Raw genomic sequence first — 21,882 nt, forward strand, 5'->3', positions numbered from 1 at the left:
GCCTGAAAGCTGTTTTGGGAAATTTTTATTTACTTTCCACCTTAAGAATCACCTTTAACATAACGACTTTTACAGGTGTTCGGGTATGCTGAAAACAAATAATGCATTTCAATTTGGCGCATACAAGTAGTTTTCTGGACATTAAACAGTGTGATTCTGTTTTATTAGTGTTGGCCATTTCTGTACACGAGCACGCATGTAAAAAAAATATGCACGCATTTGCGTGTACAGTAATGGCCACTATTGATATAACATATGGAAATTACATTGTTTAATATCTGGAAAACTACTTAATTGCGTCCAAAAATATGCGCTTTTAAATTACACATATATGTATAGGGAACTTTCTTTATTTTTGTCCTTTAATGTCGTGTCTTTATTGAAAGATGAAAGCAGTAAAAAAAAAAAAAAAAAAACTGCCCCCTCTCCCACCAAGTGGGTGGCAATTTTACATTAAATTTATATAAAGTGGATCCCCCCCCCCCCCAATTTTTTGAAAAAGTAATTTATTCATATCATGAAAACTATTTCTCTCCTCCGTTTTTACAGTATATATTCATTTTCAGCACCTTTGAAAACCTGTAAAAGTCGTTGTAAAGGTTTTTTGGAGTTGGACAGATTCTAGACATTGACCTAAAACTTTTAATGAAAAAATCAATTCAGCTAACTTGATTATGTAGCAGAGCTGACATCTATTCAATATAGTCCATCTTCTACCTTAATTACTGCCGAAACTGGGAGCATGACTTTTCCACAAGCGCTTGCAGGAGCTCGGCAGATGGTGGTGATCAGGCTGGCTTTGGTGTTGGTGGAGGTTATGTTGGTGATGTTCTCGGCGTATGACCAAACAAAGTAGTCCAGCCAGTTCAGGCGAGGCCACTCGTTTCTTGTCAGAGGAGGAGGGCAGTAAGAGAAGGGTACAAAATCGTAGCACTCCTTCTGAAGCCTGGGTTTCTTTGGACGTGGACCGGTGCCGAGTCTTGCTGCCTAACCCAGGGTCTACTAATGGCCACCTGATTGCACCTAGGGATCACCACACTCTACAGCATATCCAGGATGTTGACTTTCAAGTCAACTTGGGGACCTCACTTGAAACCAGACCAAAGACTATGACTGTGGTTAGAAACTTTGTTTTTATCACCCTGGGCATTTTGAGGGTGCTGGCAATGGTCCTATTGTCATAACTGAGATCGGTAGAGAGCAAGAGTTGTACATTGGTGCATCTCTAATCTCGCTCGCTGAAGATTGTGTAACTTTCAGACATGTTAGAAGGCTCCTATCAAAACTGGTCAACAAGTAGATGGTCTGCAACAAAAAGAGAAAAACCGGTTTTCATCAAACGGAAATGGAATCATGTCTTTTCTAGGGCAACAATTTTATCGTCCCATCCTTACTTTGTAACAAAAAAAAAAAAACAAAAAAACTCTTAAACGTCACTGCTAACGAAATGAAACTAAAAATAGTAAGTCCGGATTGGGAAGCGGAACGATATTACATTTGTAAGCGATTTTCAACCGATACCAATTTTTGTTGTTCTGTTATGCTAGGTATGGGCAAAATGAATGCCGATGCTCAAAATGTATAAACGTTTTGAGCCCTCCCTTTACTTTTAAAAATTCACCAAAAATCAGGAAATTAACCAATTTTAATGAAATTTTCAATATTTATAAAATAATGATCATGGAATATAATGTACCCATTATTTTTAATCTTAGTGGAAATGTATTATTTTGTTTAAACAAAAAGTACCTTTACTAAAGTTATGGTTTTCAGTTGTAAAACTAAATAAAAGAATTTATTTTTGCTTTTTTATGAAAATAAAGCATCGTAAATTATAACATAACGTCTGGGAAAAAAAATCTGACACCCCTACCTCCTTTTACTATCATGACTCCATTTTGAAACAGTGTTTCGATTGGCTGTAATTTTGGGTTTCCATATAATCATGTTTACAAACCATTATTTGTTGTGTTTTTGGCAAACGGCAGAATTACTTGCTTTTTGAGGGCTAATTAAGCTATTTTTTGTACAAACAAGGTGTTTTTTTTAGCATGCCATGAAAACATTTTTCATAATTTTTTTTTTTTTTTCACGTGTACAAATATTTTTTTCCTTTAGGAAATTAAGTTCAGTCTCTAATCTTTCAAATACAATCAAAAAGTCAGAAACCTACAAAAAATTATGATAAATCGGCTTTTAAAACTAGGTCCCTCTATCTTTGCCCGCCCCTACGTTATGCCAATGTCATTTTAGGCAATTAATCTTACCACTTGAATTTCGCATTAGTGATAAGAAAATGTGTGAAAATTTTGTACATTTTTTTTTATTTCTTTAAATATATTTTACAGAAATTTTCGGCAGTAGTTCCTTGCATCGCTTGGAATCTGCTTCAGATTATAACCATTGAAAACATTGTATTTTTTTAATAATACAAAAATATAAAAATATTGTATTCTATTTTTCTAATAAACAGTAGTATTTTATTTTTTTATGCAAAATATAATCAAGTATTTCTTATTTTTGTAAACTGATAATTGCAGAAACAGGAGGCATAACTAGCAGTGTCAGATGTCGTCATTAAAAATGAGTCATAAAAATTTGAATGATTAGACTCACTGTCTTTCGAAGCTTATAACTACTTGAAAAATGTAATTTAAACCCTAATTTTTTTTCTTCAATAAAAAGGGCAAAGACCAAATTTTAAAATAAAAGGCTTAATAGAAAAATATGCAATATTTTTTTTTTATCTATTTTCTTTAAAAAAGATGTCAAGAAATCTAATGAATTTTAACTTCGTATATAAAAATGTATATTCCAAAAAATCACTTGCCTATAAAAAAATAACCAATGGGTGCTCCCATTCTTCATTTTTAAGAATTTATCCATATTTATATTTGATATTCCATGTACTTTTTAAATTCTCATATCAGATGTTCACAATGGAGTTTCTCTCTTTCTTCCAGTTTAGAAATACAAAGACCTAAAACCGCCATAATTAATTATTTCAAAAACGTAAAAACAACACATTAGACCAAATATATTTCAAAAGTAATCCCAGTAGTAACTATATAAAGAAACAAACATTTGAACTGCTGATATGTCTTATCTTTTTCCTTTTGAATTTCTGATATGTGTTTGCTGTCAACAACCAAGTAAGTCAGATATGGGTCACCGTATTGCAAAAATGATCACATTTCACTCATCAATTGAATAAGTTTACTTTTAAACACAAACCCACCCACAAATTTTCCTTCCTTTTTTTTTTTTTTTTTTTCTCTTATAGAATTGCATGAGTTTTTGGTTTAAAATATTTTATTTCTTTATGCAATGAATTTTGTTTTTGTTTTGTTTTTTCAAAAATCTATTAAAAAAAAAAAAAATTAAAAAACATTGAATGAAATAGATGTAGGTGTCCAATTTTTACAGGAAAATATTTTCAAAATGTGACGTTTCACTTAAAAAAAAAAATCAAGGGAGGGGTAAAAAATATTCGGTTTATTGGAAAGAGCATAAAATTTCACATTAAATCTAAAAATATCTTTAAAATTGAACTAGTAGAAAAATTTTGATAAATCTTTTTCAATTTAAAAATCTAAGTAGTAAAATTCAATTCATTTCATTACGTAGAAAAAAATGGCTGCATGAGCGCACACATGCACTTTGTAAAATACATTTGTTTAAAAAATATTTCTATTATTATTTTTTTTAACTTTAATAGTGTATTTTGGAAGTATATTCCATAAAGAAATTAAACAACCCACTTTAAAAAAAAGAAATTACGAGTTTTGTATATTTTATTCGCAGTTTTGTGTTATGGGTGTCAAAAATTCCCAAAACATTCTGACACAGCTAATGGAGCACCCATTAAAAAATGTTAAAGATTGAATGTTTTTGTTGTGTGTGTGTGTTGTTTTTTTGTTTTTTTTTATAATCTGGTAGGTTAGTGACCATTCGATAATAATAATAATCTACTGAAAAAAAAATGTAAAAAGACGAAAATAAAAAAAATTACAGAGGGGGTGCCGCTTCCATACGTGCACCATTATTCACGTTCGATTTCTAAATGTAGTTTTTAAATATTCACTATTCAAAAACGGCATTGATTAAAAAAAAAAAAAAATAATTATTAACAGTAAGATAGACCACTGAGGCACTCCCGCATTTATATCATATTGTTTAGATGTACAACCATTGAGGACAATCTGAATTTTTCTCTTATCTTAAGGATTTAATTATGTTAAATATTCGTCCAGTGATACCGCCTGCCATACCCTGTCAAATGCCTTAGATATATCTAGAGCTACTGCTGTACCCTCCTCAGCTTTGACCAGTGACTGGTATATACGTTCAGAGATTACAGTTAGGATATCTGCTGTGGACCGGGCTTGCCTAAATCCATATTGTTTGGTCAGTCAGAAGATTAACATGTTAGTTAATTATGGACTCAAATATTTTGGTGGGAGGAGGCTAATGGGGCGATAATTTACTGGGTCAGTTCTTTCGCCAGAATTCTTTAAAACTGATACCACAGAAGCCGTTTTCCAGAAGGCAGGAGAGCAAGATTCATTATGGCATTTGTTGTAAAGTTTGGAGAGAACTGGAGCTACTTTGGCGGAGCACTTTTTTAATAGCACAGTCGGGATGAAATCAGGTTCACATGCTTTTGAAGTGTCAAGATTTTTTTTTATGATAGCATGCACCTGAGAAGGGGTGATTTTTCAGATCGTCTAGTGTGATGTCTGTCCGAAAGGAAACTCTGGGAGCGGGTGGTTAGCAGGGTCCAGTGTGGAATCGGAGGCAAACCGACTGGCAAGCATGTTAGCCTTCTCGGTTGCTGAGCAAACAACCTTATGATTGTGGGATATTATGCCAAACGCGGAGAAAAATCAAACGGAGTAAAATTTGGTCAATATGAACAAAGGGAGACAACTTCAGGTTTTATTTTGAAATAAAAATATTGTAAAATACTTGCTAAACTTCATCTCCCTTTTATGTTAAACTTGTCCTAGAAAGCAATATTACAAAACGGGACTGTTTACATTAAAAAATAATTCGTTTTTCTTTTTATACTAATCTCATGACTTTATAGCGCATATTAGCAGTATATGTGTATTGTATAGTTAACTTGGAAATATGGCGTTGTAATTTTACTGTTATTGCAAAAAAAAAAAAAAAAAAAAATTACGCTAATTAGTTAATTGAATTTAAAATACAAAATGAAAAATATTTTTAATTTTCAAATTGTAATTTTTTTTTACTCAAAAATTCTCTTTAAATATGCTTCCATATTCACAAGATTGTCATAAATTTCAAAATACAAGGAACCTCCATATATATAAAGACATTTGATAGTTTGTCAACAACCTAATTATATAACACATTAAACACAACTTAGTATTAAGGTATACAGTGTTCAAGTAAATTTAAGTTAATTCGCTCAACATGTCAAACTAATGAGCTTTGTTAATTTCAAGGGTTTTTTCTTTTGTAATGTGCTTTTCTTTCCCTAATTTCAATTTCCTTCATAAAACCTCTGAGTCTTCCATCAGATAAAGGAAAAATTTTAAACTAGTTCACATAACCAACTTGACATTTTTAATATAGTATATAATTTTTTTAATGAAGAAATAATGCTGAACTTTGCATTCTAGTTATTTTAACAAAGAATTTACAAATTGCATTTGTCAGCAAAAATTATCTGAATGACTTTATGAAAACATTTACCTTTTCTTTTTAACACTTATTTAGAAACATTTCTCTGCATCCATTCATTTGTTTCATTAATAGAAAGAAACAAAATTGCTTAATTTAACTGGAAATAAAAGAAACTAGTGTCAAATCAAAATGTGTTTATTTTGATGTTTGCAATTCAGGTGTCTCAAGTAATTGATCCATAATGTAAAAATAACTTTTTTTTTAATGTGGTTACCATCTTAACTTCTGGCAGAAAGGTTAAAAATTGACTTTGTTCAACTTAGCCTGACAAAGTCAAATGTTTTGTTTTCAATTTTTGCAACTGAAAACCATGTCAAAATACTCTATAGATCAAATATTCAGGAGTTTGGTAGACTTTTCACATACACACAGACAAGGTCTATTTAAAAAAAAAAGTGTACTATAGAACACATCTTAATTCTATGCAATTATGCAGAATATAAAAACTATGCATAAATAGAATTCAGTATAAAAAGGAATATGCGAATTAGTGAACCTTCAGGTAGCCATGACGAAGTTAGTTTTAATCATTTTTAAATAGAAAACAACCGTTTAATGACGGCCAGAAAAAAGATCTTTATAGGCATATAGAATTCATTTTCAATTTATGTATAATGTTTATGAATATATCTGTGGGATTTTAAATGTTTTTGATTAATGAGACACAAAGCCATTTAAATCTAAATTTGCAAATTAAGATAGAATTTTAAAATCTTTTAAAATTCTATCTAAATTGGATAATAAAAAGCAAAAGTTCTACTCAATACAGATTAATTCCTCCTATTTAGTTTTACAATTGACTTATTCTTTAAGGAAAAGAACTCTTGAATTTTCAACTTTTATTTTTTTTTTATATCTTGAATTTATCATTCCAAGTCCATAGTAATCTAATAATAGATCTATGTTCTAATAAAAGGAAACCTCTGAAATGTTTGATATTACCAACATTACCGTTCCTTACCTTTTTCCTGTTTTCACTTGAATATTCAAAGTTGCTGTATTCCTTTTTCTCTTTTAAAATGGATGCTCATAATGAAATTAACCTGCAAATCTTAGTTGTCTTGAATAAATTCGGAAATTTCATCCAGACTGGTTTTAGAATATATTATATTAATTTTTTTTTTTTTTTTTGTTTGTTTTGCAGAAGGCTGTTATGACAGGAAGGATATGTTGCCATGGCAACAGAAGAACACTATGACGATAACAATGGTGGAAACCAAACTAACCTCATTGTTAATTACATCCCTCAAAGTCTTTCCAATGAAGAATTCCGAGCCATGTTTCTCACGATTGGGCCTATAAAGTCATCAAAAATAATTCAAGACAGAGCAACAGGTTATAGCTACGGCTTTGGTTTTGTAGACTATGAAAATGCAGATGATGCCAACCGTGCTGTGCAAACATTGAATGGCTTGCATATTGAGAACAAAAGAATCAAGGTTGCTCTGGCTCGCCCAAGTGGACTGGGGGTGAAAGGAGCCAATGTTTATGTAAGCCACTTGCCCAACCATTACACACAGAGTGACCTTATGAAACTTTTTGAACCTTATGGTATCATTATTCGTTCAAGGATAATGACTCATCCAAATACAAATCAATCGAAAGGAGTTGGTTTTGTTCTTTATGATCAGAAAAAAATGGCCGAAGCTGCCATTGCCGATTTAAATCAAACTATGCCACCCGGTGGCAATGAGCCCATCATTGTGAAATTTGCAAATGAAACTCCAACTGCAAAAAAAGTGCGTCCTCCTCATGAACATTACATGCCTCAACCAATGACCCCAACAAATAATTTACAAAATTTCTCACCACCAGTTCTAATTCGGGGACCAGGCAATGAAATCTTTTCTACCAGCCCGGTACCTAATAATTTTTCTAATTCTGACTACCCAAATAGTCTTGTATTGTTCATCTACAACACAGGAAACATGGATGAGACTGATCTTGGCCAACTGTTTTCTGCATTTGGTCATGTACAAAAGGCAAACATTGTTCGCGTACAACAGAAGACCAAAGGTTATGGCTTTGTTACTATGGCTAATCATCATGAAGCTGAAAACGCTGTCAGTAGGCTGAATGGTTATCGTTATAGAGGTTGGGGTCCACTACAGGTTTCTTTTAAGAACAAATAAAGTGAAAATTGTTATACAAAATATTTTAGTTTCATAAAAACTTGAATGGACCTTTTCTTTCTATTACCAAAAAGATAACCCAAAGGGATTTAGTTTAAGTTGCTACTAGTTTCTCAGGTTTGTAGACTGAGGTATTAAAATTTCATTTTTATCAGTCCTCTTCCTGGTGAAAAGAAAAAAAAGTTGAAGCATGTAATAATAATAATAAAAAAAAAAAAAAAAGACAATGCTTGTTCTTTTGTCATTTTATTTTCAGACCAGCATGAAAGGCTGCCATTTTATAAATCAAATTCAGTACAATAGTACTTGTTTTGCCAACTCTTGCTGAATTAAAAGTTTTCAGATTTAAAAAAATTTGAACATTTACAACATTGTTATTTCTTTCTTTTGCTATCATTTGTCAAATACAGTTTTGTTTTTTTTTTTGTTTTTTTACAGATATCTAAATTGCATGCATGAAGTTAAAAGTGAAATTTAACTCAAATAACTAAACAAAAACAAGAATATTGGATTTCAAATTTCTTTTCAATGTATTTCCAAATGAAATTACAAAAAGACTGATCAATGTAATGTATTAAGCAGTTTCAGATGAACAATGACCATCTTTTAATTTTACATTTCCTTTGTAAAAACATGAAACTTTGATTCCTGGCTTAGAATAGCTATAAGTGTTTCTTCCTCAAGAAAGTGAAAAATACCGGATTAAACAGGTTGTGCAATGCCACAACAAAAGTGTTAAAAGAAATAAGAGCTGGATAGTAAGACTGCTAAGAGAATGGCAACATTTTCAACCTGCTAAAAAAAGTTCAACTTTATTCTTGCATGGTGTGCAGTTTCTCAATGTCAATTATGCCAAATAAAAGAAAATACTTTCTCCCTGTAGTTGGAGGTTTGGTTTTTAATACTTCCATTACTGCAAGTATGATAGAAGTGATAGAAAATACACTGGAAGATTAACTAAGTCATGAGAGCAGCTGCATCAGTCTAGGTCAAAGTTTTTAAGAGTTCCCGCAAATTGCAAATGAACGGTAAAAACTTGCTGCTAGATTTTAAAGTGACATTTTTGAGAAGGTTGATTAGCAAGATTCTTTTAGAACCCACCCGGTCCTTTCCCCTTTTAACATCTCTGGTTGTTGGGTTCCCCTATCGTCGGGAATGATGGCTGGCAGCATACAACCTCTCCATTCTGGCATAACCCTGAAAAGTAGAATTGGTGGAAATAATTAATTTCATCAGTTTAAGATGAACTTAACATATAAACTCATTCAACAAGAAACAACACAAAAATAAAGAACTGATGTTGCTCTAAACTTTCAGAGAAGGATAGGGGAGCTAATCTAATTAAGGCGGCTCATCTTCATTGAAATATGGAAATTTAGCAATATCAAATATTCAGAAATGAATAGGTCAAATTTAATCCAGTCAGAGGGAAAGGGGGAAAAGGCTACATGATACGAATTAAAGCAGGCGATGAATAATAAAGAGGTATATAACACAAGTGCACTTGCTTGTTAAAATTGTTCAAAAGTTAAAACATTTAAATCAATGTGAGAATAAAAAAGAAAAAAAGTCTGCATCCAATGCCACCAGGTTGATCAATGATGGAAGAAATATTCGAGGTTCCATCATTCTCCTCTAAAGGGTGTGTATTTTTTTTTTTTTTTTTTTTTTAATACATAAAATTCAGGTTTGGTTCAATATCCAGTCCACATAGAAATATCTGCATTTTGCTCAGTGTTGTCTTGGTGTTAGATTTCATTGGCCCTTCACCAGGGAGGGGGGAAAAAAATGATATGGGGAGGGAGGGATATGGTGCATTATTTTTTATTTATTTTTTTTTTTAAAGTCATATGTAGCTGAAGAAAAAAATTTAAAAAAAAAATAAGAGGGGGGGAAATTGCATTGGGCATATAATTTCCTTTATTGTTCTTATTTAAGATAAGTGTTTTTATATTTAAAATTAAAAACTAGTCACTATCCTTGAATGTAAAATGAAATTCTTAAATGAGTGAAATATGAGGCTGCTCAAATCCATTCCAAGCAAATTCAATTAAAAAAGGTTAAGTTAACATTGTTTAAATGTCATGAAATAAAAGCAAAATGTCAAAAATTATTGCATTTTACAAGCTTAGCAAGCCAACAAATTAAATGAACCGATTAAACCTTTACAAATCAGGCAGGTTTGACAAATTAAAATATGTAATTGTTTTGCGTTTCAATTTTTAAACTAATAAAAATTTACTTTTTATGTAGATTTTCTTTTTAAGCTATTTCCTGTGCTAAAAGTTTATAGAAATACCAATATTGCGTATTGTTAACTAAGATTCTCAAATACTTTTAAAAAATAAAAAATAAGTCACCTACCTGTTAAATCAAAAAAAAAAATCCAATTGAAAACTAAATATTCAATTTTAAACTTTATAAGTTTCATGAATACAAACAGAAATCATGCGATTTTTTAACCTTATTTGAAACCCATTAAGATTTAATAAAAAAAAAAAATTAAATTATAAAAAAAAAAAAGAATTCTCCAAAGTAAATCTTTTAACTAAAAAGTTTCACATTTTGCAATAAAGCAGAAATTTAAAATTAAAAAAAAATTTAAATGGATAAAAAGAAAGAAAAAAAAAAGAAAAAGAAGAAAACTCAATTCCAGTTCTAGTTTATTGTCAATATGAAAAAAAAATCCATTCTTTTTAACCATCATTTATTTGCCAGAATACATATTATTATAAGTGTTACTGAGAACATCCATTGAATGAAACAGAATGCAAAATGTAGCTCATTATTTGAATAAGTGCAATAAAAAAAAAAACTAAAAAAAAAATCCCCCACCCTAAAATCATAAAGACATGTTAGACATTTACAAACCAAACATTTTGGGATATTCATCTAAAATGGTTTAAATGTTATTTGACAATTTGTAGTTATAAAAAAATAAAAGATACCTGCTAAATAAAACGCACACCAACATTTAACTGCATTATTCTAACAAATTTGTAAGCATATCAAAAGAAACAAATTATAGAGAAATAAGCAGCAAGATGAAAAAAAATATAAAAAACCACTGAAGCTCCCATGTGCAATTTGTACTTCATATCTTGGGTGTGCTCAGTAACAAATTCATGTCAATTTAATGAGGGAAAAAAAATTCAAAAGAAAACCATTCCGCTGAAAGCGAATTATGTTGCTAAAATACAAATTGTCTTTTTTGGTAAATTTTTTCAAACAAACAAAAAAAAAAAAAACCTATCTGGTTTGCAAGATGTGGACAATGACAGCCCAAGTCTATTATTTGGAAATGACTTTTTAAGATTGAAAAAAAAAAATAAATAATGTTGCATTAAAGCCAAATTGAAAAGATCAGGAGGGGGAGTTACGTGAGGGTAGGGGAGGAGCATCCCAGACTTTATCATTATATAATTTTATTGATGGCTTTTCTTTTAAAACCTAATGCATTCAGCCTTCAAAATGAAGTTATGATCCAGGAAAATATGGAAGGAGAAAAAAATCTGATAGAATATATATATGTGTGTGTGTAATAATAAAAAAAAAAAAAATTTTTAAATGGGTAAAATAAATGGAAGTTCTTTTTTTTTCTAAAATTAAAAAAAAAAAAAAAAAAATATATATATATATGTATATACTAGTTCTTGAATTTCACTTGCAGAGGTCGACCACAGCCAGTATAGTCATAACCATTGAGTCGTCCAATTGCATTCTGAGCTTCTTGTAGATTGGTCATTGTGACAAAACCATAATTTTTAGACTGTCCCTTTTGGTGATCTCGCATGATGTTGACTTTCTGCACCGTTCCAAAGGGAGAAAATAATTGCCATAAGGTTTTTTCATTAGAATTTGTTCCAATGTTGTAAACAAATAGAACATATCCTCCCTGAGAAAGACTCAACCCAGAGTTTGGTGTCGAGTAATTGCCTGTAACTGGATTATAACGGAACCTATTGCCTGGACTTCTCATTGGACCAGGACCTGGTGCTGGAAAGCATGGAGCAGTATTGATGTAGGGCATTGCAGGGGGACGTACCTTCTTTGCATTATCATCAGCAAACTTTATGAGAAGTGGTTCTGTTCCACCAGCCGGAACCGTACCACTTATCTGGCTGATTGCTTCTTCAGCTTGCTTCTTCTGGTCAAAGAGGACAAAACCAACACCTTTCGACTGACCTGTAGATTGATCTGTCAAAACTCGTGACTGTATGATAGTTCCAAACCGCTGAAAAAGACGCTCTAAATCCATTTGCTGATAATGCCTAGGAAGATTTCGAACATAAAGATTAGCGCCCTTTATTTCCTCACCACCCGGTCTGGCTAATGCAACTTTGATAGTTTTGTTTTGCATCTGGAGTCCATTGAGGGTTTGCATGGCTCTTTGAGCATCTTCAACTTTCTCGTAATCAACAAAGCCAAACCCATAACTGTAACCAGTAGCTTTGTCTCGGACTATTTTTGCAGATTTGATGGGCCCTATGCTGAGAAACATAGAACGAAATTCTTCATCTGTAAGAGTTTGAGGGATGTAATTTATTATCAGGTTGGTGCGGTTGTTATCTTCCATCTCCAGCTTGAATGTTTAGATTGCAGTCTCACAACAATTTCCAGGAAATATGTATGTTCCTCCATTGGGAGAAAAAAAAAAAAAGAAAAAAAAAAGAAAATTATATCAGAGGAATCCTGGGAAAATAGCAAATATAAACAAAAGGAAAAAAAAAGAAAAAAAAAAAGAAAACCAATTATGTTGCGTCAGTGTTCTCCATATGAAGTATTTAAAATGACTTATTGAATTTTAGAGGGGAGTGGGGGGGGGGGAAGAATAAGAAGAAAAAAAAAAAATTAAATTGTTGAAATGCAAAATTCAGCCAAGGTTGTTTCCAAACCTACCAAAATAAAAGAAATTCCAAGTTGAACCATACTTCACTCAAATATTGCATTTGATGGCTTAGAGATCTGAGGAGTTGTCAGTCTTGAAATAGAAACTGTACAAGATATTTGATATTTAAGAGCCAGTAAGTTTATTGGGAAATCATAAAAGTTTACATTTCAACCATTTAAAATTTCATAGATACTAAAGTGGTGATGCTGAAGTAGATAATGACATGGATTAACGACCTGGGTGTGCCAAGCTTGAATCCAGTCAGCTCGATAGGACAACTTTCATATGGTCCCCTTAATTACCAGAAATTGAGAAACCAATGCTGGCAAAAGAATGTTAGAAAGCAAAAATGTCGTTCCATACTAAATTAATAAGAATTTACTGGAAAGAGATGCGGAGACGGCAAAATGGATGGTGGGGGTGATTAGGAGGGGAGCAAAATGGAGAGTAGATGACAAGGTAGGGGGAGGCGAAACGAGAAGGAGGAATGACCAGGGATGGGATGACGAGAAGGATGCGGAACAGAGAGGGGGAAATAACGAGAAGGGGGTAGAAAAGGCAGGATATTTTTTATCGAGCCATGGAGAACACTGTTGCAATCCTCAGATCAATGTCCACTTATTCTCACTCATTCATCCACATTCAGTTTTTTTTTTATCAAAACAAATTTTTGGTTCAACCAGTGTAACATCACATGAGATTCAAGAAGAATATTCTGGGCATTATGGACACGAGAAAATTGGTGTTTCTGAAATCCTGAATCTAGATTCAGGTTAAAGTAACTAAGTTATATATAAAAAAGGCTAAAATACTAAATCATATGTAAAAGCATTCAAAACTATGATTGCGAAATTCAAGCAGATTTTAGACGAAAATAGAAAACACGTTATGTGTACAGGAAGCATGCCGAGAAGGACAATATTTCTTAAAATATAAAGTGCTTGTGTTTAATACATTTAAACAAGTTTATTTTATTTAATACTCCAAAATTGATAAAAAAAAAAAAAAAACTTTTAAGGAAACTAGTTTCATGAGGTGTAATTGGAATAAACATGGTTTACAAGTAAAATTTGAACTCATGGTTTGGAAGGTAGAGAATAAAAACGGTTTATGAATCTACATTCACACCAAAGCTTATCAAGATAACAAAGAAAATACAATTTAAAATAAGCTATAAAAAAAAAATATAACTTCAGAATCATCTTCAGCACACAGTAATATGTTAACAAAAAAATAAATTAAAAAAAATAAAAAGTTTAGCATCTCATTTTGCTTTCTCAACTTTGTTCACCCTCTGCTAAGTCGAATATTTCATGCAGAAAGATAGACAGAGAGACAGAGAGAGCAAGAAGGAGGGGTGTGTGCCAAAACAGATGGAACTTTAAATTTAAATTCCCCATACCAACATTCTAAAACCCATTGTAGATTAGTCAGATCAAAAACGTCACAGACTAGAGATAAGCAAACGATGTATTTACATGTGGGGGTGGGATTAAAAAGAATCATTAGTTTCTAGCGACTATTTCATAACACCGGGAAACTGACGCCAAGTGAGTGGGAGTAAAATTTATAAGACACTTCGCGACTGCCAATAGAGAAATTGGCAAGTAAAAGAAAAATTAAATATTTAGATTCTGAAGTCATATTCATCATTATTACAAAAGTAAATTTTTAGCAGATAAACAATAGGTAAAAAAAAAAAAAAAAAAAAAAATTAAAAGTTACCTCCCACTTCCTTGAAAATAGGGACTCAATAAAAAACTGGAATCAGCAGGTAAAAATGTACATAGAAAGTCTATGGAAAAAAAAAAAAAAAAAAGCAAAAAGAAACAATAACATTAGGTAGAAGTAGTTTAAAAAAATTTTTTTAAAAAACAAAAAAAAAAACAAAATATACAATTATATTTAAAAAAAAAAAAAAAAAAAAAAAAATACCTGTCATCCGATTAAAGCAGTTATTGTCTGAAAGATTTGGAAACAAGAGTATATAAATTAATTCCTACTTTGGGATGGGGATGGGAGGCAAATAACAGTGTCCTAATTTTCCAATAATATAAAAGAAAAAAGTCTTGGTTATATAAATAAGTTGACTATTTCTTTGTTGAAAGAATAAAGATATATTTTATTTATTTTTTTTACCTTATTGTCAGGATGTTAGACTAGGGTCTGATAAAATATCAAAAGCTAGCAGACTAGAGATGAACTTATATACAGAAACAAATCTGTTGAGCAGCACCGGTGGAATTACCTGGTAGAGCGCCTACCCTGAAACTAGCACCTTAAAACGAGAAAGTAAAGCCAGGGTGAGTGGACCTCCCAAGACTTAACAGAACTATACTTCAGCCAAACGGGATTAAAAGAAAAGTTTTTGGTTAAATTCAAGATTAGTACCCAGATATTGACATTTGCCTAGAGCTCATCTGCAAAATAGATTTTAAATTTTTTATTAAAAAACAAAGGAATAGAAAAATAAAGTTAATTTTTCGTTTGTATTTTATTTTGCAGATGATAGCTCTGGACAAAATCTTGAATTTAACTAAGTTTTTTTTTGGTTTTGGATTTTTTTTAGTTTTAGTTTTAAATCCAATTTGAATTGTTTGCTGTAATTGGCAAAAACAGCTTTGCATCTCCAAATTGTTATGATCCTGATTACAGTTGCATGACAATTTCAAACTTGTACACAGGTTCTCTACATATCTCCCAGTCCTTTCTCAATCTAATATAGACCCTTTCAAGATCTCCAGTCTATAGTGGAATGGCGCCGCTAAATGAATGCCAACATTCAATGATGCCAAGACTAAGCTTATTACATTTAATAATTACAAGAAACCTTTTTAACCATTGATAACCATGACTAATGATACACTACCTGAAAGTATTTCGTTCAAACTCCCCAGTTTAACATTCACAGACAACATGAATTTGAACAAATATATTGAGGTCATTGCTAAGGTTGTGAAAGTGTGCTCTCTCTACTGTGTTAGTTACTCACACCCGAGAGTATCCTTTGTCATGCATGGAGTATTGTCACATTTTTTAATGGAATGTGTTCTAACTCAAAGAACTTATACCCTCTCAACATAAATACTCCCTCCCAAAAACTCAAGCAGCAAAATCTCACCCCTTTACTGTAGAGATCTCTGGACCTCAGAAAGTCTACTCAAATAGTTTAAACTGCTAGACTTTGGAATTCCCTCCTAAGTCCTTGCTTCCTTTACTGTACTAACATGCAATAGTTTAAGTGTAATGTGAGCAGACATCTGGTCAAACTGGCATTATGCCTTGTTTGGGGTGAAATAACACACACAAATGAAAATTTATATGTATCGTACACAATTGGCAACAATGACGAAAATCCATGTTTATTGAGCACATTTTCAAAGACTAAATCAGTTTTCATTTTGGAGACCCGATTCTAACACGTCAACAAGTTTTCACCCCTAGCACAAAGTTATCTCTGCAGATCTACAACTGTCGCAACAATCTGTGGAAGGACTATATGAAGTTGTGATGATACACAATATCTAAGTTCAAAGTGGCTTTGGATAACCAATAAGATTGCATGTAAATATATATCAATTACAATAAATTGCATTTGATGTAAAAACAGCAGATCTGTTACAACTGTCCCTGGACTTTTATTACTATTTCAGAATAGAAGATTGACAACATAAAATGCTGTCATAATGGATTTACAGAGAACCGATACCAATCAAATCTGGAGAGTTCACCTTCATTTGCACCAACTAGATAGTAGCTGACAATGACAGATTTGTATATTCTAAATCAAAAAACTACCAAGTTGTCAAAAGTCTATAAAATAAACAGTTAATTTCAAGCTCATCATTTTTCAGTAATTCTGTCACAAAAATAATTGAAGGTTGCCTCCCCTTCCACAACTATTTTCCTTTTATGGTAGAAAGAACTAAATCTTAAAAACAATTTAAACTTTTTTTACACTAACAATTCAATGTCAACAATTCCGTTTACAGGTCAGTTCCAATATGGTAGAATACAAAAAATGCATTATACTGACAGGAGGAGATAAGTTGGATTAAATGTGATGGCGATGAAATTTCCTTGTATCGTTTTATGTATTTGAGAAAAATATTATTGTTTTAGAAGCTTTTGTTCATTAATATTGTTTGCGTTTCATTAATTTGTTCAACATCAACTGTTGAAATTTAAAAATCCTCTCTTCATGTTTGATCTCTTAAATTTTTTCTACAATTACTAATATTAGAAACTTGTGCAAAACGGAAAAATCAGATACAAAAACCAGGAATTTGGAAGAAACTTAAAAATGCTTAAGTTTCTCACTTTATTAAAAAATTAATAGATTTTTCTTGATTGAAAACTTGCTGGTTTCCTGTTTGAAAATAAATCTGAATGTTAGTATAATTGATGAAATTAACAGGACAAAAACAAATTTATGGAAGTGGGGATTCTGAAAATAAATAAAAAATAAATTAATCAACATTTGGTGGGACTCATACTGTTCTCTTAACTAAAAAGAGTTTTGGAAATGTAAATATTTACACTAATTATTCAAATAAATCATAAAAATTTGTTACCATTATTTGATATCAAGATCACATTCTATTAAAAAAAAAAAAAAAAAAAACCTGTAAGTCTTGTTTTGTTTTTTTTTACATCTGCCTTGACATTCAAATAGATTTTAAATACATCATGTTCCCATTAAGGAAACTGTAAACTTTCAAATTTATTTCTTAATAAATTCTACAAGAATCAGAGGATTTTCGAGTTGCTATCACCACAAATTAGTATCAACATGTTCAGATTTTTCTTCTTTTCCTCCACAATAGTTTAACAAAAAAGCATTAGAACTTTATTCTAGAAAATTGCTTAAATACGGAATTCAATTTTTTTTTTGGGGGGGGGGGGGGGGCTTTTCGAACAAGAGATTTTTTACCCCCGAAAAGTTTTATAAACAACTCATCTTTACATAATATAATTTGAGTAGATGGATCAGAGCCAAAATAAAGAAATGGGCCTTCCAAAAATTCTTAAAACTTGACAGTAAGGGCGACAGAAAGTCGGGGTGCAGCTGTTAGTTCAGAAAGAGGCACAATGAACACCTAATAATCATTCGATTAGCATGAACGGTAGTGAATTGGTTATGTTCGTGACAAATTTTCTAAGATTTATTGTAAACTTTAAAGATTCTGAGGATATGTTTTACAATAGACAGCAGAATTAAAAAGTAGTCAAAACTAATCTATAACAAATAGTTACTAAAGGCAACATAAGCTATCATTCTAGTTGGTTACGCTTTTGGTATTTCAATTTATTGTATTGAAGGTTGAAATGCAAGCAATGCCAAGTTGCTAAGATAGAAAAGATGGCAAGAGGAGTAGTTTTCAGGACTTAAGTGAGAAACTCATGTCATTTTCGATCTAGATCTAACTTAACAAACACGACATGACTTGGGTTTTAAACTAAAAACATTTTACAATACATTAAAACAAACTTATCCAGGTAGGTAGAATTACTTGTCTTTCATAACTTATTTGTTATATATTAGTTCCAACCACTTTTTCGTTGTTGTCTATTGTAAAACATACCCAATTCTGAATATTTTTTTAAATGTCTTTAAAATTCCTCAAACTGTTTTACAATAAGAAAAACAAAGGTGAGTAAAAGCACTTAGAAATGTCTAATTGTTGTATATAAAAAAAAAAAAAAATCAACATTTTATGCACTATTAACCACATTATGTTTTGTCCATCTTATTGTGCATACTTTTTATGGATGCTGCTAGTTTTAATTGAATTGAAGCATTTATTTTTTTTTGCTACTGTTTATGTGATATTTTAGTAATGAAACCTCTCCAGATTTTTTGGAAAATAGGGGCTAACATCAAGTTGACCCCCCCCACCCCAGAAATAAAATTCTTTTAATTAAAATAATTTGAAGTTTGAGTTAAGTTTACTATTTTATAATTGCCATTTCTTATATTATATGACAATATTCTTTTAAAAATTAGAAAACCTTACTCAAAAATCTGTTTAAAAACTTCATATTGCAGAACATTGGAATTTTATTATTTTTAAATCTTTTAAATTATTTTTTTACAATTCTGCTTGTTTTGTTGTAATATGTTATTCCATCTTCTTTTATCTTTCATCTTCTAATATAGAAAAGTGTGGGTGTCGCAAAAACTTTGACAGGTGCGTCAGAACGTGGAAAAAAAAAAAAAAAAAACTCAGTCTTTCAGACAACAAATATTGAAAAATTGTCCAAAAACATTAATTCCTTCACCCTCAACTGCCAGGGGGAAGGGGGGGGGGTCGTCACTTTTTTTTTATATCAACATTTTTGCAGGTCATCGTCTCCTTTTGCTTGACTACCCTTAATTCCAACGCTTACTTCCAATTTCATGATGGACGCATCGGCTAAGCATTAAGTTTTTTTTTTTTTTAAACTTTTCCTCCTTCGCATTATGGCTTCGAGCCTACCTGCCTACTATCAGTGTTCTTTTGGTTTGTTTTTTTAATCATTTAAACATCCTGGGCTCAACTCTCTTCCTAATCTACATTAATGATCTTCCAAATCACATCCTTACATCATTTGTAGACATTTATGTTGATGATACTACCATATATGGTAGCACATCTAAGACTGTAAACGACCAAGTTCTCTCTAATTCTCTCTCCTCTGATCTTGAGCACATGGTAAATGGTGAAAGGAGTGGCGGGTTACTTTTAATGCATCTAAATCCAAGCTTTTATCTATCAACATTCTGATCCCCATCTGGCATCAATTGAATGAAATGAATGGTTCTCATCTTGGGGAGGCCTCATGAAATAGTGGAATCCTATTGATCCAGTAGATCAATCACTGCTAATGCAATTCTCTATCTATGAACTAAGCTCCTTTCTTGTCTCCCGTTTTCCTGCTGACTACAATAAGTCCAACGTAAGCAAGTTCTTGATGAGCCGTTCCACTTAAGTTAACAAATTTTACCGAATTTCCATTACTAACAATTACTATATTGTCCAATCGACTACTGTACACTCCTAACCCTTATCCTCGAGTGGTCTCTGGGCCTTGATAAGTGGTGAAGCCTATAAAAAAAAAAAAAAAAAAAAATCTCAACCAGACTGCATACTGTTGTTTTGATTGCCACCACCATCAACCTCTCCACAATCCTGCAATTTACCACTTTTTTTTAACACCTCTCTCCACCCGGGCTGCCTACTGTTGTTTTGACCCCCCCCTTATTACACCACCTCTCCACACCCGGGCAACGCCGGGTACCACCGTTAGTCTAGGATATAAAAATGGCAAAGTGTGTGTCTCCCAAAAACTTTTGACAGGTGATGCAACCTGACAAAACCGGTATCATTTTAATTAATCCTTTAGATGACAAATATAAAAAAATTGGCCCATTTGTTGAGGTTAAATAGAGATGGAGCGGAGTTGACTTTTATTGCGGGCACGTGTCAATTGTTTTTAATATTTAAATAAATTCAATTTTATTACTCTTTCTTGCTGGCCGAGCGGGTAACGAGTCAGGTTTTTTTTGTACACTTTATTTTCCACCTTCGCCTCAAGGCTTCAGGTTCGATCCTAACTACTTACTAAAATTGTTTTGTTTTTGTTTTAAAGCCCCCCCCCCCCACACACACACAAACACCCGGGCAACGATTTTTTTTTTAAGTTTTAACATTGTTATTTATATATATATATATATATATATATATATATATATATATTTAAACAGGCTTTTTTCATTGGGGTTCTCGCGTTGGTTAGATTCCACAAGAAGTTTTTTCATACTTCCCAGGTCGTAACACCTAGTTTTCTAAACCTCCCCCCTTTTTCTTAAAAAAAAAAAGAAAAAAAAAAATTCCCACCGTGATGTCCTCTCGGGTGTTTGTTTGGCTTTTTCATATAAAGCGAGACTGTTTGAAAAAGCGGGAAAGCATTTCTTAGCCTTCGGGTCGGGATTAATGCTTCATTTATGTTTATTGGTCCTCAGTCAACCTTTCATACGGAGACAATTACTATTTATTTAGATATTGCCAGAGTGAGCTTTCCCCTCACATTAAAAATGACCAGGTGTCTAATTTGCTTTCGTGGGGTAGCAAATTAAACTACAGAAAATGGAAAGCTAACCTGGCCCCTGGCCAGTTTAAAAGATGCATGGCAACTCCTATGATTCTTAAGTCAATTATCAACTCATTTAATTCACTATCCTCTTTGGCCTAATGGTTAGCAAGGAAGACTAATTCACCTACATTGGAGTTTGATCCCACTTTTTTTTTTTTTTTTTTTTTTTTTTTTTTGCTCAACACACCTCCAAACACTCGGACAACGTCGGGCACCCAGGCTAGTCTATTATATAAAGGGTAAATGCCTGTTTGTATGTCTGCTAAAAACTTGTCATCCACATCAAAGCAGCATGAACATGGTACTGTTAGAAAGAGTGAGTTCTCGAACGCATAATATCAAAAAATAAGAAAAAATTTCATATTTCATGTAGAAATGTTTTGTTTGAAGGGGGTGTCAGATAAAACTCATAACGTGTTGCCATGATCCAATTGATCACTTACAAATCTAACTTTTGGAAGCTTGCATCCAGCAGACGGCATTTTATTTTTGCTTACAAAATACTGGTTTTGCTTCTGGCTGATGGCACCCGAGTCTTCTTTTTTTTAATTTTTAGCCATATTTTACGATCGGGTAATGCCAGACATCCCCCTCCGCTAGTATTCTATTACATAAATCTCAAACGTCGGTTTGTGTATTTGTGTTCATATGTCCACTAAAAACTTTCGTCAGCTGAAAGAGCAAGGTCTTTGACAAATATGTGAAAATTAGAAAAAAATTCTGTAGTGGTCAACTGGACCGTTTCTTGCAAGGATGGTCACTTTTCACGACGACATTTTTGCAAGTTATGTACACATATCAAACTGAAATTATGCTTATTTTGAAGGGTCATAACATCATAAATTGTGGTACAATGGGCAAAAGCGTTTGCCAAGTAACGTTTTTCCCCTTTTCATTTCAGGTTCGAGACTGCCTACCACAGGTAGTTTTTTTTTCTTTTTTTTTTTTGCGCTATTTGATTGAAACAAAAGTTGCTTTGATTTATTTTGTTTTTTTAGAGGGGGGGGG

General features: G+C 32.1%; 1 protein-coding gene and 1 pseudogene across 5 annotated transcripts in view; one reads left to right on the top strand and one right to left on the bottom strand.

Annotated features, from left to right (window-relative positions):
- Nucleotides 1-8,213, top strand: part of LOC145248319 (ELAV-like protein 1-B pseudogene) — a 38,910-nt pseudogene extending 30,697 nt beyond the window's left edge. The window contains exon 2 of the transcript XR_013863363.1: nucleotides 6,860-8,213. The product of XR_013863363.1 is annotated as an ELAV-like protein 1-B pseudogene (transcript). The remainder of the gene's footprint in view (nucleotides 1-6,859) is intronic.
- Nucleotides 8,214-8,353: 140 nt separating this feature from the next.
- The window catches only part of LOC145248321 (ELAV-like protein 1), a 32,047-nt gene continuing 18,518 nt past the window's right edge, over nucleotides 8,354-21,882 (bottom strand). The window contains exons 2-4 of one of the 4 annotated variants that reach the window (XM_080110229.1): nucleotides 14,464-14,533; nucleotides 11,893-12,482; nucleotides 8,354-9,044 (exon numbers count right to left, since the gene is read on the bottom strand). In XM_080110229.1, the coding sequence (XP_079966355.1) occupies nucleotides 8,991-9,044; nucleotides 11,893-12,423 (585 nt within the window). In that variant the 5' untranslated portion in view covers nucleotides 12,424-12,482; nucleotides 14,464-14,533 and the 3' untranslated portion in view covers nucleotides 8,354-8,990. Of the gene's footprint in view, nucleotides 9,045-11,386; nucleotides 12,483-14,463; nucleotides 14,534-21,882 lie in introns of those variants that run through there. The other 3 variants (XM_080110230.1, XM_080110227.1, XM_080110228.1) reach the window with 3 other exon arrangements.

The sequence above is a fragment of the Euprymna scolopes genome, chromosome 26 (assembly GCF_053919585.1).
Source record: "Euprymna scolopes isolate OS-2025 chromosome 26, ASM5391958v1, whole genome shotgun sequence".
In the NCBI taxonomy this organism is placed as follows: domain Eukaryota; kingdom Metazoa; phylum Mollusca; class Cephalopoda; order Sepiida; family Sepiolidae; genus Euprymna; species Euprymna scolopes.